Source organism: Hevea brasiliensis, chromosome 8, assembly GCF_030052815.1.
Source record: "Hevea brasiliensis isolate MT/VB/25A 57/8 chromosome 8, ASM3005281v1, whole genome shotgun sequence".
Lineage (NCBI taxonomy): Eukaryota > Viridiplantae > Streptophyta > Magnoliopsida > Malpighiales > Euphorbiaceae > Hevea > Hevea brasiliensis.
This window is the reverse complement of record NC_079500.1, coordinates 101,714,375-101,731,095: the sequence shown is the minus strand read 5'-3', so window position 1 is coordinate 101,731,095 and position 16,721 is coordinate 101,714,375. Positions and strand designations below refer to the sequence as shown.

General features: G+C 34.7%; 2 protein-coding genes across 2 annotated transcripts; one reads left to right on the top strand and one right to left on the bottom strand.

Moving 5' to 3' along the window:
- Nucleotides 1-276: 276 nt before the first annotated feature.
- On the bottom strand, nucleotides 277-768 carry LOC131182185 (extensin-like). Its single transcript, XM_058150867.1, has one exon. It carries the CDS (start codon nucleotides 766-768, stop codon nucleotides 277-279), a length of 492 nt encoding a protein of 163 aa, XP_058006850.1.
- An 11,888-nt stretch (nucleotides 769-12,656) lies between these two features.
- LOC131182560 (glycine-rich cell wall structural protein 2-like) lies at nucleotides 12,657-13,814 on the top strand. The gene has a single exon (XM_058152092.1). The coding sequence runs from the start codon at nucleotides 12,989-12,991 to the stop codon at nucleotides 13,631-13,633; it is 645 nt and encodes a 214-aa protein (XP_058008075.1). The 5' UTR covers nucleotides 12,657-12,988; the 3' UTR covers nucleotides 13,634-13,814.
- The last annotated feature ends 2,907 nt before the right edge of the window (nucleotides 13,815-16,721 follow it).

The following is a 16,721-nucleotide window of genomic DNA, read 5'->3' as shown; positions in this document are numbered from 1 at the left end:
GACCGACACCGATCACTGGAATAGTGAAATATACTAGGCTATACAAAAAGGGGTGTTACATTCTCGTAAGACTATATGTGAATTCGCATCATCTTTGAGCATCTAGACATCCATCCATGCTTTAAATTCAGCAAGCCTTGCTCTCCATTTTGATGGAGGAATATCATAAAGGGTAAACCATAGTCTAGAAGCAGGTTTCGTGGGTTACTGAGTATTGGGAGGAGCAAAAGATAATTCTTCTATATCATCAGCAGGATGATGAACATGTGGAGTTCATTATGCAGGCTTCGTGGGAGGTTTAGTAGTTCCTGTGGCTCCAGTGTGAGATCCTTCAGAAGGAGAAGGAACTGTAGGATCTGCCATAAGCAAAGTAGTGAGGGCTACAAGCTGATCTGCACTATCTGATTCTGAAAAGAGAGATTCATCAGAATCATCATCTAAAGATGGAGTTTCCATATCAATGGTAGAATGGATGAGGGTTGGTTGGATAGCCATGTGTTGTGGTGGTGGCTCAGAGGTCATGGGAGCTTTTCCTTTACTAGGGTCTTGTGGTAGTGATTCGTTAGAGGAAGAGAGACTAGGTTCTAGTCTAGGAGGAGGTGGTTGTGGTTTAGAGAGGAAAGGTGATGGAAAGTAGGTAGGAGAAGGTTCAGAGAATGTAAATGGGGAATAAGATGGACCTGGGGTGGCCATAAAAGGATTTTGGTTTTTTGCGAAAGAGAATGGGCTATAATGTGGTGGATTGGGAGGATAAGAGCGTTTCTGCATGTCAGCTTCAATTTGGGCTATTTGTTTCTTCAGACGCTGAATCTCGGCTTCTTTCTAATTGAATTCTAGCCCGAATCTCCTTTATTGAATCATGGTTCAAAGGTCTCTATCAAGATGAGAAATCTTATTCTAAAGATCCTTGTACATGTTTTATACAATATAACACCCCTATTTGCATAGCCTAGTACATTTTACTATTCCGGTGACCGGTGTCGGTCCGGACAAGTAAGCGAAGTAGAACCACATATAAGACACCTAGATAAGCCCTAAATACAAATAATTAGTAATTGCCAAATAGTTAAATATAAAGAAGAAAAACAAAGCATAAACAGTTAAGTGAGCCAAGAGTCATAGCGATGGGTGACCTCGGGAAATGACTGCAAGATTAGTCTAAACTCAAGTTTTGAACTGTAAAATGTAACGCCGCGGTCCTTAGGACTATTGCAAACTTAGTGGAAAAAAGAAAATCACGAAAAAGAATTGTTAAGCAGGTCAAATAATTAGGTTAGGAATCCGGAAGAAATATCAAATAACTTGCAAACCGGATCGAATCGGCGAGGGACAATTTGGTCAATTCACCCCTAGAGCTGACACCTGACCTAACTGTCCAATAAAATTGGAGAAAAGAAAATTTTGGGATCAAGAATTAAATTAAAGAACTAATGGAAAAATAAATACAAAAGAAAAAAAAAAGAAAGAAAAAGGTTTATTTATATCATGCATGACATAAGCATGATGCAATAAATCTAATATTTAAAAAATTGAAATTTGAGGATAATTATGTATTAATAAGTTAAAAATTCAAAAAAAAAAGAATTGTCTTCTTCTTCTCTAAAAAAAAAAACGTCCTCTCTCTCGCTCTCTCTTGCTTTCTCCCTCAACCACCATTAATAACCAAAGCATCAAGCTTCCAAATACTTGATTTTCACTATAAATCTTAGTAAGAAGCCTAGAAACCTTCTAAGTGCCATTGGAAGAGAAGATTTGAAGTGGAAGAAAGAGGAAGAAGTGGAGTTTAAGAAGTTAGAAAAGCTCTAATTGAGGTAAGTAATTGAATTTGGAAATCTTAGTTATTTGTTGTGTTTGTGTCTTAATTAAACTAGACATCAACTTAAAATCAAACAAAAACAATTATTGATGGACCAAACATGAAATTCATCCAGCTAGGGTTAGGGTTTGATATGAATGAGTTTGATGGTTTTGAATGGTTATTTGAGGTGAATTTGGTGTGTAGATCATGAATGTACACTTTGAAATGCATTAGATTGAACTTTATGTGTAGCTAGGGTTTTGAGCATGTGAAAAATTGAAGAAAATTTTGAGAATTGGCCAAATGATGTAGTTGACCTTATTTGAATTGAGAAATGGTCAATTGTGACCATTTGTGGTGTGTATGAATTATTGGAACCAAGTTCCAATTCAGATTGGTGAGGGTCAATCTACAGACAGCTTGACCTAGGTCCTTTTCAAGGACCAAAATTGAAAATTTACCAACTCAATTGGTGTAAGGCCAATTAGGAATGAAACTAGACACAAAATGGCACATTTTTATTTAGGAATCATGCCCAGAAAGTGACCATAACTTAGTGAATAATTAGGCCAAATCCGAAATTTGGCAAACTGACCTGTACAAAAATGACCAAATGAATAGTAGTTACGTAAATGACCATAACTTAGACTAGGAAGGTCCAAAATGACCTGAATTTTATACCGATAGAAATCTGAGACATAGCCCTACAACTTTCATGAAGAAAATAAACCCAAATTTTTACCATAACCTATTTGAAAAACCACCTGCAGTCAACCCACAAAAATTGCCAAAATCCAGAATTTGCCCAGAATTCTGGGTAACACTAAATCCGGCCAGCCATGTTCAAATGGCTATAACTTAGGCTACAAAACTCCAAATGGAGTGATTCAAAAAGGGAAATAAAGTTAAGACAATAAGAAATAACTTCTATGAAGAAAACTTAGCCAAATTATCACAGCAACTTGACTAATAGAACGGTGCAATACAGGGCACCAAATCTGAAATTTTGAAATTTCACCTAAGAGACTTAAGATTTGAGGAAAATAACCAAAACCAACAAGTTAGGTAACCAAAATGTGGTATGTGGGTGAAATTGAAATTCTCATACCTATTAAACATTAGAAAGTCAACAAATTGACTTGAATAGTATCGTAAATAGTAACTCTGAAATACAAATTTTAAAGAACGTCAAGTTAAGCATATGAAAGTTAGATATAAATAGATTTGAAATTATATTTGGACTTATGATAATTTATGATACTGAAACACTGTAAAATTGTGTGTTTCGGTTGAAAAGAATATCGGGAAAGAATCCGAAGTATCGAGTCAAGGCCAAGAGGTGACTCGCATAAGGTTTGTGCATAACATAAACATTCTTTAAAATTCCTTTGCAAAGTGCGTGAAATGATTTGTGGTTTATTTATAGTGCAAAATAATGATTGAAATGTATACTATGCTTTTGATCTAAATGGTTGAAAATTTGATGATATGCAATTTAATTGTCAGTAAATGTTTAATAAATTGATAAGATAGTTTTGAAACCACAGTGTCATGACCATATATTTAAATGTCTCACTAGCATGACTAGTAGGAGAAATTAGTTTCGAATTTTGATTCCTTCTCTGGCTGAAGTGTTGAGGTTTGTGCCAGTAGAAGAAGAAATTTGAATGGGTACCCATATATTTGAGCTAGCTAGCCTTGTGATTTCTCATAAGCCTCTGGCTAGTGAGATGAATATTGTTTCGAATGGCATGATATAACTGTGTATTTTTATGAAATTGTTTTGAAACTTCCTAAATGAAATTGTTTGGACCAAAAGTTTATAAATTATGTTTTGTATCTGTTTTCATATTCAGTTCAATATTTGAATAAATGTGATTTAAATTATCCATAAATGTTATTTTAGTATGTTGTGCACCACTGAGTCATAGTACTCAGCGATGGCTGTTATTGCTATCGCAGATATAGAGATTAGAGGAGCAGCAGAGTGAGCTGCTGAGGATCTTGGAGCTATGCCCCTGAAGTTTTGTCGGGTATATTTTATACCCTGATTGTAATATTTATTTTGATGTATTTAAATGTATGTACGTGTAATAATTGGTCATGAGCAGTTGTATAGAGTTTGTAATAATAGTATTTTGGATTTGCTAATGTAAAGTTTGGTTGATGAATGTAAAGTGATTTTACTTTAATGAAATATGAATGGAATTATTGAGTACTATTTTTTTATAACAATTAAATTGAGAAATGATGTTGAGTTGTGTTGAGGTAGTAGTGAGTTTAATGAAAAAGAATTATTGGAAGTGTTTTTATAGGTTTTTGAAGAACTGTTTTTCCCAAATATAGATGACACTCTACCAAAATTTTTCCAAAAATTGCGTAAAAATAAAATGGACAAAAATTTGAACTAGTTTTTAAACTTTTATTAAACGTAAGAAAATGCTCACCACTTCCAAAAAGTAAGAAAATGGTTTTAAAATTCCTTGTAGGGTACTTAATGAGTTACCAGTAGGTGAAGTTCGGTAGTTTATTAGGTATTTTACAGGATCATGTTATGGCTTACAGAGGGGTAAGGTGTGATATACAAACAGAGAGAAGGAATCAACCTTCTTATCTACAGACTGTGTGTGAGTAAGGACTCTGTCAATTTTTAAATCAAGACATTGTAGAGTTTGATTCTGAGCAGTAGCATTTTTTGTTTGCCAGTTAAGCACTTCTTCTGCCGGTGTCAAAGGAGTTGGGTGACCCGTAGGAGTGATTGTGGTAGACTTGATAAAAGGACAAAAGGCAATACTAGTCTCTTTGTCTTGGTGAGGAGCAAGAGGTGGAAAGTCTGAATCATATGATGTTGGAGAAAACATCATACATGGTTGGACTAATGGTAATGTTGGTGGAACCTCAGCTCTGGAAGAAGGAGGTAGATATCTTTCTTTACATAGAATTTCAAGAGCCAGCTCATAAATGGGAAGTGGCTTCTCTACTTGAGTCTCCTTATGTATGCCAATCTAGGGACCAGAGTCTGGATGGTCATTATGCTGAGGTCGATATGTCTTACAAGAAGATTTTCCTCGTTTCATCAACTTCTTCCAATTCTTATCAAAAAGAGGATGATCATATTCGTGCTCTCAGTAGTTATCACTACAGTCACAATCATCATCACAGTGGCCTCATCCTGGAAGATCCCAAGGGCAGTGACCATCAATCTTTATTGGATAGACATAATGGCTGTCAGCAGTAATTGAATGGATAGGAAACCATTCTTCTTCTTTGGAAACTGGGTGGATCATAATAGATTAGAAAATAGGCAGTGAGCCGGTAGAATGTCTTACTGGCTGGAAAGTTGTTTGAACTGAACCATTTGGTTATCTTCTAAAAGAAGACTTTGTAATTTGGATAGGTAAAGAATTGGCATGGAGTTTTTATAGTTAGTTAGCCAGACTTTGGGGATGAGCTATTCCAGCTCATTTCTAAGAATTTGCCTTCGAATTTGGACAATGGTTGGTGTGGTTTCAGTGTCTGTAAGGATAAGCAGTGCATCTGTAGAAGCAGAGGCATGGGCTAGATCAATGGCATGATCTTATAGCCGATAGATGATCTGGTGGTGAAGGGTAGCCATCATAGAAGAGGTAACTTGGTATGCTCCTGTAAGTTAGACTTGAACCTTCAAGACAGTGCAAAGATTTGGATCTCTAAGAGACATGTTGTAGTTTGAAAAGAAGGTAAGCACTACACTTCCAGCATGGAGTGTGGTGAGACAGGTGCCAATTGCAGCATGTTCATACTGTAAAAATCTCGTGTCGAGTAATGAGACTCTGGCAGTGACAGGTAACCCTCGCCTTCCATGTAAAGTGAGTATTAGTCTTACAGCTCCAAAATGAAGGTGATAATATCCTTCATTTTTCCATTTGGGAATCAAAAGAAGAGGTATCTCAAGAGTCACGTACTATTCAGAGGAAGTAGCTTGAAGGCTACATTGATCCAATCGGGATGCTTGAACGTACTATTTAGGTAGTGGTCTCCTTGAATGAATAAGAGATCTAATACTTAGAGTGAGAGAACCAGATCTCTTATAGATATTATAAAGACTGAGAAGGGGAAGAAGGGATTCTCCGATTTGTGCATCTTCTGGAAGGGTTGAGACTTCTACCAAGTTATCTATTCTGGAATATAACCTTCTTCAAAGAGAAGATGAAAAAGAAAGAGAAGAAGTAAAGTTTACTATGTCTGAAGGAGTGGATTGTTGAACTACAGTTTCTATAGAAGGGGTTGGTGTTTGGCAACTCATGATGAAAGAAGTTCTCTTTTTAATCATCCGCGAAGTATATACTATTTCAAGGTATGCAGGCTCTGATACCAACAAGGGGCTGGGAGCCTCTTACTATACATAGCATGCTTATACTCATGCTCAATGTCACTTCCCTCTCTTAGGTACTCTTAGGCTGGGAGCCCTTTTGTACTCACAAACCATGTATAGTAAGAGGACCGTAGCTTACAGGATCACAATAAATGCATTTCTAATACACAAGATCCCTATATAAGGCAAGTGTAGAGCATACGTGCAACTGTTTAACAAGAAATAATATATGTTTTTAGACTTTCAGAAGAGAAGATAAGAAAATTTAGAGGCTCATGTTAAGAGAAACACACAAGGATTTTATTTCTCTAGGAATTCTTGTTTTACAAACTGAGTGAGCCTTCTCTTATATAGAAGAGAGGCTGAAACATCACAATAAAGGATGATAATTAAAGTAGACAAGCCTTTAATAGATTACAGCTAATAAAGCATAAACATAATGCTAGTAGACAAACTTTTTTAAAAGAAAATAAAGACTATTGACTAGTAATGGAGACAGTGGGGCTAGATGCATCTTTTAAGGAAAAGAGGACATATTATTATTTCTGTAGTTAGAGTCATCTGAATCAAAGTCTCCATAAAAAGACTGATACCATGGTCCTCGTGTGTCTGGTGATAGCGGGGCCGCACTAGCTAAAGCTTCACATGCTTCACTGTCTTCTATGTCCGTAGGGTTTTGTGAGTCTTGCCAGACTAAATTATTCCAGTGTATAGGGCCATCTGGAGTGGAGTGAAGTGGTCCAAGTGAAGTGCATGTGACTCTTTGGGAATCCAAGGTAGGATTGTAATTATTAATTTCACAAAGATGATTGCCAAGCTGTCTGCGAAGTGGTCCCTTGAGAGCTTTGTTGGTGATAGTGCTAGTGTACGTTCTCCACTCATAGTGAGAATTCTAAGTCCAAAGAAGACTATCAGGCCTTTGAAAGAAGGGCTTATGCATGATAAAGATAGATCTCACAATGTGCTGTTGTGTAACTAGTCTGTCTTCTACTCCGTGAGTATTTATGAGTCTTCTCAAGCTATATTGCCAAGCAAAAATGGGTTTGAACCATTGTAAGAATCTGGATAATAATTTCCTAGTTTCAGTATTATGAACATACTGGAAAAGGGCCAGAACTGGGAATTCTATGGCAAGGGAGTATAGAGTTATCATGCACCATAGAAACCAAAGTTCTTCCAGAAGAAGAACTATTTCTAGATGGAGGATAAGGCAAGTGAGGAAAGGACAGTCAGGATGAAAATGAGAAACTGGTGGGGTTACCATCCTGAGTGTGTTCATTGCACTTTGAAAATGGAACAAATGGTTTCGAGCATACTCTTGAATTTGAGAAAGGGTCATGGAAGGTGAACATCCTAGTGGGAAACTATCAGGAGAAGGAATGAGGAATCCAAGAGTGTTAGAGGAGCTGGCCATGTAGATAAAGGGAAGTGAAAATGTTGAAATGATGAGGTATATAAGAGTTGGTTTGGACAATAGATCAAGAATGAGGTTATGTTTTCTTTTGATGTGTTAGACTGTGAATTTATACTTTGAGAACCAGTCCTTGAGCCATAAAAGTTATTGCTCTGGTAGACTCTTATTTTTGAACTCTAGTATGCGAGGAAAAGAGGAACTATCCATCAGGATAGTGAAATGATGACCAATCAAGTGTAATTCAAATTTCTTGATGCCTATTTGATAGCAAGAATCTCTTTGTATACTGAGTGATAATGTTATTCAGCTGGTTTGAATGCTTTGCTTGCATGTCCACATATATTCTTTTCACCATTTAGTGTCTCTATGAGAATTGCACCCCAGTGTGTGTCACCGGCGTTAGCCTGCAGGGTCCCATCCCCTATGCTAGGAATCTTAAAAGGTGGCAGATTCTGAGCTACTGCTTTTAAGGCTTAGACTACTACAATCTGATATGATCCCCATGGGGGAGCTTTCTTCTTTAGCATTTTTTATAGCTGGCTGGTATGAACAGCGACATGTGGAAGGAATCGTCTGATATAATTAACTATTCCAAGGAACTATTGGAGCTATTTGTGGGTCAGGTTTTTGTCTGGGAATTTTAGCAATTCTGTAGCAATATGTGGGCCAAGTTGGTATCTTCCTTCCTTGAACTGCATACCAAGGAATTGTATTTCTGTGCAGGCCAAGTAGCTTTTCTTTTCTGAAAGCATGATACCATGGGCTTGGACTATGGATTGGAATTGGGTTAATAACTGCTTACGGGCTTGGATATCCTTAGAGAAGAGAAAGATGTCATCTATATAAATTAAAGTGTTGTGCAAGATAGGTTCAAATATCCTAATCATGGCCTTTTGGAAAAGAGATGGAGCTATTCAAATGGCATAACAGTCCATTGGTACTAGGCCATAGGAATATAGAATGCCGTTTTGGGCCTATCCGTAGGGAGAATTCCACTGCCAAACCTGTCACATATCTCGACATTAGCGGCCCCTCTGCAGGTGGCCTCTGAGCGTACAGGCGGCGGTGCGACAGTAGTCGCTCGGGTGGAGTTCATCCCTGCCAGAGTTAGGATTGAACCCTTATCACCTCACGGGTTTGCACCAATTGGTAAGAGGCGAAGCAAACCCATGAGGTGATAAGGGTTCGAATCCTAGCTCGCAGGCTAAGGATTGAACTCCACCAGAGCGACAAGACTGTGAGTCGACCGCAGCCTCAGGGGTACGAAGAAGATGGCCACCTGCAGAGGGGCTTGAGCCGCCCTAAGTCGGGATGTGACAATAAAAAGTGGTCTACCTCTCACCCAGGAAACATGATGCAAAGATGGGTAATAGTTGATAGATTGACAAAGTCAACACACTTTCGCCGCTTAGACCGACTACTCACCGGAGAAGTTAGAAGTGTATATCGCTGAGATAGTTAGACTGCATGGAATTCCACTTTCCATCATATCTGATCGAGACCCAAGGTTTACATCGAGATTTTGGAAGAAGTTGCATGAATCCTTGGGTACACAACTCCATTTCAGCACCACTTTCCATCCTCAGACGAATGGGCAATCTGAAAGAGTAATCCAGGTCCTTGAGGATATGCTGAGGAGTTGTGTCATTGAGTTTGAGGGAAGTTGGGATAGATACCTCCCACTGGCAGAATTTGCATACAATAATAGCTACCAAGCTAGTATTCAAATGGCCCCGTATGAAGCACTGTATGGGAGAAAATGTAGAACTCAGCAGTCGGATCGAATTGGCGAAGACAAACTAGTAGGGCTGCACTGTGAAACAGATCGAGGAGAAAGTGAAACTAATCAAAGCAATCAAGGTTGCCTCGCATGCATGTAAATCTTATGCCGACCTGAAGAGAAAAGAAATAGAATATGTGGTTGGCGACAAAGTGTTCCTCAAGGTGTCACCATGGAAGAAAGTGTTGAGGTTTGGAAGAAAAGGTAAGTTAAGCCCTAGGTTCATTGGCCCATATGAAGTCATTGAACGTGTGGGTCCAGTGGCCTATAGGCTAGCTTTACCACCAGAGCTGGATAAGATCCACAATGTGTTCCACGTGTCCATGCTCAGAAGGTACCGCTCAGATCCTTCACATGTCATCTCCAGAGAAGAAATTGAAATACAGCCGGATTTTCTTTAAAATTTTCGGAACCTTAAATGAATGATACTTTTGATAAATGGTTTAAATAAATTGTATTTGATAAATGAATTATATTTCACAAATTATTTTCAAAACTACGATAAAAATGAATTAAGATAAAATAGAGTGCTCTGGCACACTGAGTGGCATAACTTGCTCGGCTACACTGTAGTCGGGTAAGGGGTGTCACAAACCCGCCTTAAGATCAAACTTGGAGAAGATATGGGCCTCATGTAGTTGAGAAAATAAGACATCTATTTTTGGTAATGGGAATTTGAGAGGCTTATAATTAATGACCAACTGCTCCTTATTTCTGAGCTTCTCAGCTCTCTTCTCAACATAGAATGCTTGACAAGCCCATGGAGAGCTTGTGGGTTTGATAAGGCTCTGTCAGAGAAGCTGTCTACATTCTTCCTGGGCTAAAGCTAGGTCTGGAGGAGTCATGCCAAGATAGGAGGCTTTTGTTGGGTTGATGTCTTCATTAAGTTTGAAAGGGAGATGGATGAAGAAATCCTCATTCTTCCATAGTGGATGTGGGTGTAAGAAATCAGCATGAGAGTCTACACAAGAACGAAGAAGTAACTCCTTATGATCTTGAAACTCGAAAGCAGCTTCTGCTAAAGAAAAGAGTTTTGGAACTGTGGTAAAAAGCTAGAAATGTCTTTTGTACTTCAAACTAGTAGGCTAAATTCTCAAATGTTGTGCTTGCTGATAGATGTCAAAACCAATGAGGATATCTTTATCAGGAAAATCAGACCCAATAACCTTGGTCCATACAATATAATCAGGGAAAAACTATATGCCAATAGGCCTTTTAGAAATAAGGCTAGTTCTAAAAACTTTTCCATTTGTGGCCTTGAAGTATTCTGAGTGTGGGACCAATATTCTGAAGGCAGAATAGTTGGATTCATCATGCTTTTATGAGCTCCTATGTCAAGAAATCCAATGGCTAAAATGGGCCTCGAATACTTGCTTGGTAGTATTTGTAATGAGACCAATGGCATAGGAGTAACTTGTTTGGTTTGGGCTTGTTGAGCACGATGGAGCAAGGGATATGGATTCTCGGGTTTTGAGTCAGAATCTGAGTCTGAAATAAGTTAGCGATCATCCCATACTGACTCATATCCTTCAAGGGCAAAGACAGTTTCTTCATCTGGTTTATCTTGTTATGAGAAAAGAGATTCTACATCATTGTCTTCAATAGATATTTGACTGACTTTTTAGATGTGTTGAATGAGTTTTGCAGCTTTTTTGGGATTCTTGGGGCAGTTTTTTGCATAATGCCCTTTGTTTTCATAAATGTAACATCAATCAGACTTATGAGTAGGTTTCCCACGTTTTCGTCTTTTGAAATATGGCTTCTTTGCTTGAGTCTCCTTATGTATGCCAATTCAGGGACTAGAGTCTGGATGGTCATTATGCTGAGGTTGATATGTCTTGCAAGAAGATTTGCCTCGTTTCAAAGTATACTTCGCTCGATAATAATTTATCCGTATTCGACTCCACGATTTTTCTATGAGTCTGATTTAAAATTGAGCAAATTTTGATATCCTCATAGAAAGAAAATATATATTTTTTATCATTACACTCTAACTCAAATAATAAAATAAAATACATAACCACTCCATGGTAAAAAGAAAAATAGATCCTTATAATTGAAGAAACGGTAAATCCTTGCAAGTAGTAAATACTCAAAAAGAGAAGATAACAAATCTTTTCAAAAGAGACGATAAAACTTAAATCTACTATAAAAATAAACTTAGGACAGATACAGACAAAATAATATAGATTTTGATTAAAAACACAAAAAAAAAAAAAAAGAGATAACTATCTATGAAAATACTTACTAATAACCATAACCACTCCAAAAAGCTCGTAATAAAAAAAAAAGAGAGAAAAAGTAGTTCAGCCAATCCTGTAAATTAATTATTTATTTTTTCATTTTCATTTTCATTTTCTCCATGGGATTCAACTTCTCTTTCTATTATATGTAGTTTAACCATAATATGTGCCAAGAATGATTTGGCTAGTAAGGCTTGAGATTATCCTATTTATTAAGTCATTCCAGCAAAGAAGGATTATATTTATATGTGCATCTGCACAAGTGCACAAGGTGGCCTGAAATAGTAGTATGGTTGTTAAAATTTTCGGAAAATTTTGATTTAAATAATATTAAAAAAAAATAAATAAAATTATAAATAAAAAAAAAAATATTATTATATTTTATTAATTTGTCAAAATAATTAATAAATAATATAATTTTTATTATTATTAGTGTGTTAATATAAGTTATTTTATTATTTTTTATATATAGTTTATTATATTTTATATAAATTTTATTTATTTTTTTATAAAATTTAGTATATTAAAATTTATTTTTTCAGTGATATAAATAAATTTATTATTATGAAAATGATTTTCTAAATATTTTTATTATAAAAATATTATTATTTAAATTTCTAATTAAAAAATTTTTACTATTTCTAAAAAATTTTAACATTTTTAAATTTAACTAAATTTTTTTTAATAATTATTCATAAATATATTAAAATAATAATTAAATAAAATATTTTATTTAAAAAATAATTTTATAATATATTTACTATATATTGTATATTATATCAATTAAATCTTGATTCGATATCGGTTAAATTTTAATTATTAATTTTTTTTATCTTTTTGCTGTTTATAATAACTGAGCTAAACAATAATTTTTCTAGAATTAATAAAGAAAATGCTCATTAATAGAAGAAAAAATGCATGTTAATTAATTAATTAATGAGCAAAATTCATATGAATGATAAAAGAAGGTGGAGATGTAATATGAATAAGATGACAAAGAAAGTGGGCATGCATAATAAGTCAAAAGTGGAGAGGAAGGCTTTTACATTAGTTTATTGTGTGAAGATATTGCATGAAGACACAAGTAAGCACTGTCCACCACCATCTCTCTCACCCCCACAATGCCACTGCCACCTACACCACTTTATTATCATCTAGATTACCAACCAAATTAAAGAAACTACCATCTAGAATTTTAAGAATCTTTTCAAGAAATCTGTCTTTGCAATGCCTATATATAGGGTTAGCTCCTTAACCATTTTCCACCCACCATAAGCATTGGCTTCTCTTATCAAACACTTATATGTACACTTAAACACAGACCTATAGAGAGAGAGACAGAGAGTTTCTTGAATCTTTATTGTAAGCTATACTAGCTTTGTGTTTTGGAAGCTTGGAAATGGCAAGCTCAAGGGTGCTAGGTGCTGCATTATTGGTCTTGCTCCTTGTCGAGCTCTGCTTCGCTGGAAGGTCGTCAAATTCGATTTTTGGTAAAGGAGGTGGGGGTGGTGGAGGAGGAGGACAAGGTGGTGGAGGTGGTGGTGGTGGTTTAGGTGCAGGAGTTGGGTATGGCTCCGGTTATGGTTCGGGATATGGGTCTGGAGGTGGTGAAGGATATGGTGGTGCAGAAGGGTACGGTGGTGGAGGAGGCGGAGGTCGAGGCGGAGGTGGTGGTGGTGGTGGCGGGTCTGGTGGTAAAGGGTATGGTTCAGGCTTTGGGTCTGGCAGCGGCTCAGGCTACGGCTCTGGCTCTGGTGGTGGGAGAGGAAGTGGTGGAGGTGGAGGCGGTGGAAAAGGAGGAGGAGGAGGTGGAGGTGGAGGCTTAGGAATTGGAAGTGGGTCAGGTTACGGTTCTGGATATGGAGGCGGGTCTGGATATGGAAGTGGAGGAGAAGGAAAAGGTAGAGGTGGTGGAGAAGGCGGAGGTGGTGGAGGAGGAGCAGGAGGTGGTGGTGGTGGTGGTGGGAATGGCTCTGGCTATGGTTCAGGCTACGGAAGTGGGTCTGGATATGGAGGAGGAGCGGAAGATGGTGGTTACCCATGAGCAAGAACAAGGAAGGGGTATTTGTGCTTGGGTAGCACTGTACTGTGTACGGCGTTTGTATGTTGGAATAAAATTATATTGGAGCTGCTGTATCACTTTTATATTCATAATAATGTTTCCCTCTCGTTTTCATGTATTATATAAATAATAAAAGTATCTTTTCTTTGTAATTAATTTTTAACACATTCTTTGTTGTTATTAGATAATATTAATTATTTTAATAATTATTTTTTATTAAATATTAATTATTAATGATTAATTATTTATATTATTAAATAAAAATATTTAATAAAAATAATATTAAATTAATTATTAAATATAAAAATATTTTTTTAATTTCTAAAAATTAAAAAGATAATTTTTTATAAATTATTTTTTAAAATTTTTAAATTTTTAAATATTGATATAAATATTTATATAAATATTAATTATTTATATTACTATTGGAATAAAAGTATTAGATGAAAATAATATTAAATTAATTATTAAATATAAAAATTTTATCTTAATTTTTAAAAGTTTAAAAATAATTTTTTATAAATTAATTTTTTAATTTTTAAATATTAATATAAATATTATATTATATATATAAATAAAAGAGATTATATTTTAACACTAAGGAAAATACTGAAGGGTTTTATTATAACAGTTTCCGCTATGATTCAAGTTAAAAATTTATCGCTCTAAAAACAAATATGATATCCCTCATCATAACACCTAATTCATTACACGTGGCGGATTTGATCACCCCTCATTTTGGCGGTTATCAATTATGGTATGTTGTGTTGCGGTTAATTTTGTGCAATATATTAATTTAGTTTTAATATAATTAAATATAAATCATTTATGTTAGAATTGAACTATTTGTAAAAATTGAATTATATATATATATATATATATATATATATTAAAAACCTACGCCAGAGTTTTTATTTTTTTATTTTTTTTAATTACAAACAATGCATTACAAAGCCACACTGACATCAAAAGAAATAGCATTCCAAATGCCTTCTGTAGGGTTAGATAACCAATTACATTGCAGATTCCTATTGAAACACAATTTAGACAACTTATGGACTACGATATTACCCTTTCTATCCATATGAGAATTGCTGTAGTGGATGCCTAAATTTCCCAAGGAGATTATTAATGAAAGAGTTCGAGTTCAAAAGAAAAGTATATAGGCATAACAAGTGCTATTTGTTAAAATTACTTTGAGGAGACATGATTCATCTCCAAACTAGCACACTTGATTAAAAATAAATTAAATATATGAATATTTTACAATTTAATTTTTTATATATGAGAAATAATAAAATTTAGTCATTTTATTTTTTATGAAAAATAAGTTAATTTCTAAGATATATTCTATTAATAAAATAATTCTATTAGTCTACTAAAATCACAATAGTATGATAAAAAAGTAAAATATCATGGACTAAATTATTACAGTTTTCAACTCACTCATAGTAAATTTTAATAGAAGATGTTTTATTGACAAAAATACAGATGAAAACCAATTTATTTCTAAAAAAGTGTAATAACCTTAATTTTAAAAATATAAATTTTATATTTTTATATAGCATTTAAATATTATTTTAATATTAACTAACTAATTTATAATTTTTGTAAAAACTTTTATTTATACATTTTAACATTATTTCTAACATATTTTATAAATTATTTAATACTCCACTTTTAATTGAAATGTTTAGTTTTATAAATCAATATTAAATCAATTATCAAAATATATTACTTCATTATTATCAATCTTGATTCTAAGATTTGATTAAATTGCTATTAATTTGATTATTATTATTATTATTATTATTATTATTATTATTATTATTATTATTATTATTGTTATTGTTATTGTTATTGTTATTGTTATTGTTGTTGTTGTTGTTGTTGTTGTTGTTGTTGTTGTTGTATTTTACCTAAAAATCTAATTTTAATTTGTTAATGCAATGTTGTTTCCTTTTGAAAAATAAGTTTGGACTTAATTGAAAAACTTACAAAACTTTAAGGATTTATTAAGTAATTAAAAGTTTGAAAAAAATAGATCAAAAATTGTAGCATCAAACCCCCCCCCCACCTTTTTCTCTCTCCCTGATTTCACTCTCTCCTTCACTTTCTACCTCTCATTCTCCCTTTCACTAAGCCAGACAAGGTGGCGGTACACAAGATACACACAGAGAGAGAGAGAGAGAGAGAGAGAGAAATTTTTTTACCAAAATCCGATCATTTTGGCTAGTGCTTGGTGTCACCCCCCACTAGTTCTAACCGACTCACCTCCTACTGAGAAAGCTTTTCTAACCAGCCTCATCGCCGATAACCAACAATTTCATGAAAAATGAGGAAAGAGAAATTGGATATTTTTCAAACTTTATGGCCACTTTTCCGGTGATCCGACAGTTAGATCGGAAATCCGAGACCACCGATGAATTCAGGGCAATGAAACCTTCAATATGGACCAACACCGCTTTGAGCAGACATGTTTGAAAAAGGCGATCATCGAATGGTCTAGATCAATTGATGAGATTTTTGACTTTTTGATGTCTGAAAATTAAATATAATTATATGATAATTATTAATAATTTTTGGGCTTCGTTTAAGTGTGATCAGATAGATGATATCTCACCGACATTTGAGACTAAGTTTTCAGCTAGATTTGGTTGCCTGGAGGCTCGTCCCAAAACATAATCAATATTACAGTCGATCCTAGTGTTTTTAGACGTTCTGAAATCGTTCCAAGTAGCAAAATTTACAAAGGTAGTCCCAAACTTAAGTTATGTAACTTTTTACCTTGGTTCAACTAGCTGATAAATCTGTAAAATATTCACGACTTAGTAAAATTAATTAAAATAATTTTAATTAGTATAAGGATGATGTAGAGGACCTTCAGGAATATTTTTATAATTTTTGAAGTGCTGAAAATAATTACTTGAACTGTAGAGGAGTTAAAGATTCGAGCTAAAGTTTGAAGAATTTGACCTAGATTAGAATTCTTATAGGCACCAGATGAGCATTATAATTATTGTTGTGGGCCTGAGGCCCTATGTTGTTGTGACTAGTTAAATTTTCTTGT

Coding starts and splice junctions, on each gene's coding strand:
- LOC131182185 (XM_058150867.1), bottom strand. CDS start 768: ATGCAGAAACGCTCTTATCCTCCCAATCCACCACATTATAGCCCATTC.
- LOC131182560 (XM_058152092.1), top strand. CDS start 12,989: ATGGCAAGCTCAAGGGTGCTAGGTGCTGCATTATTGGTCTTGCTCCTT.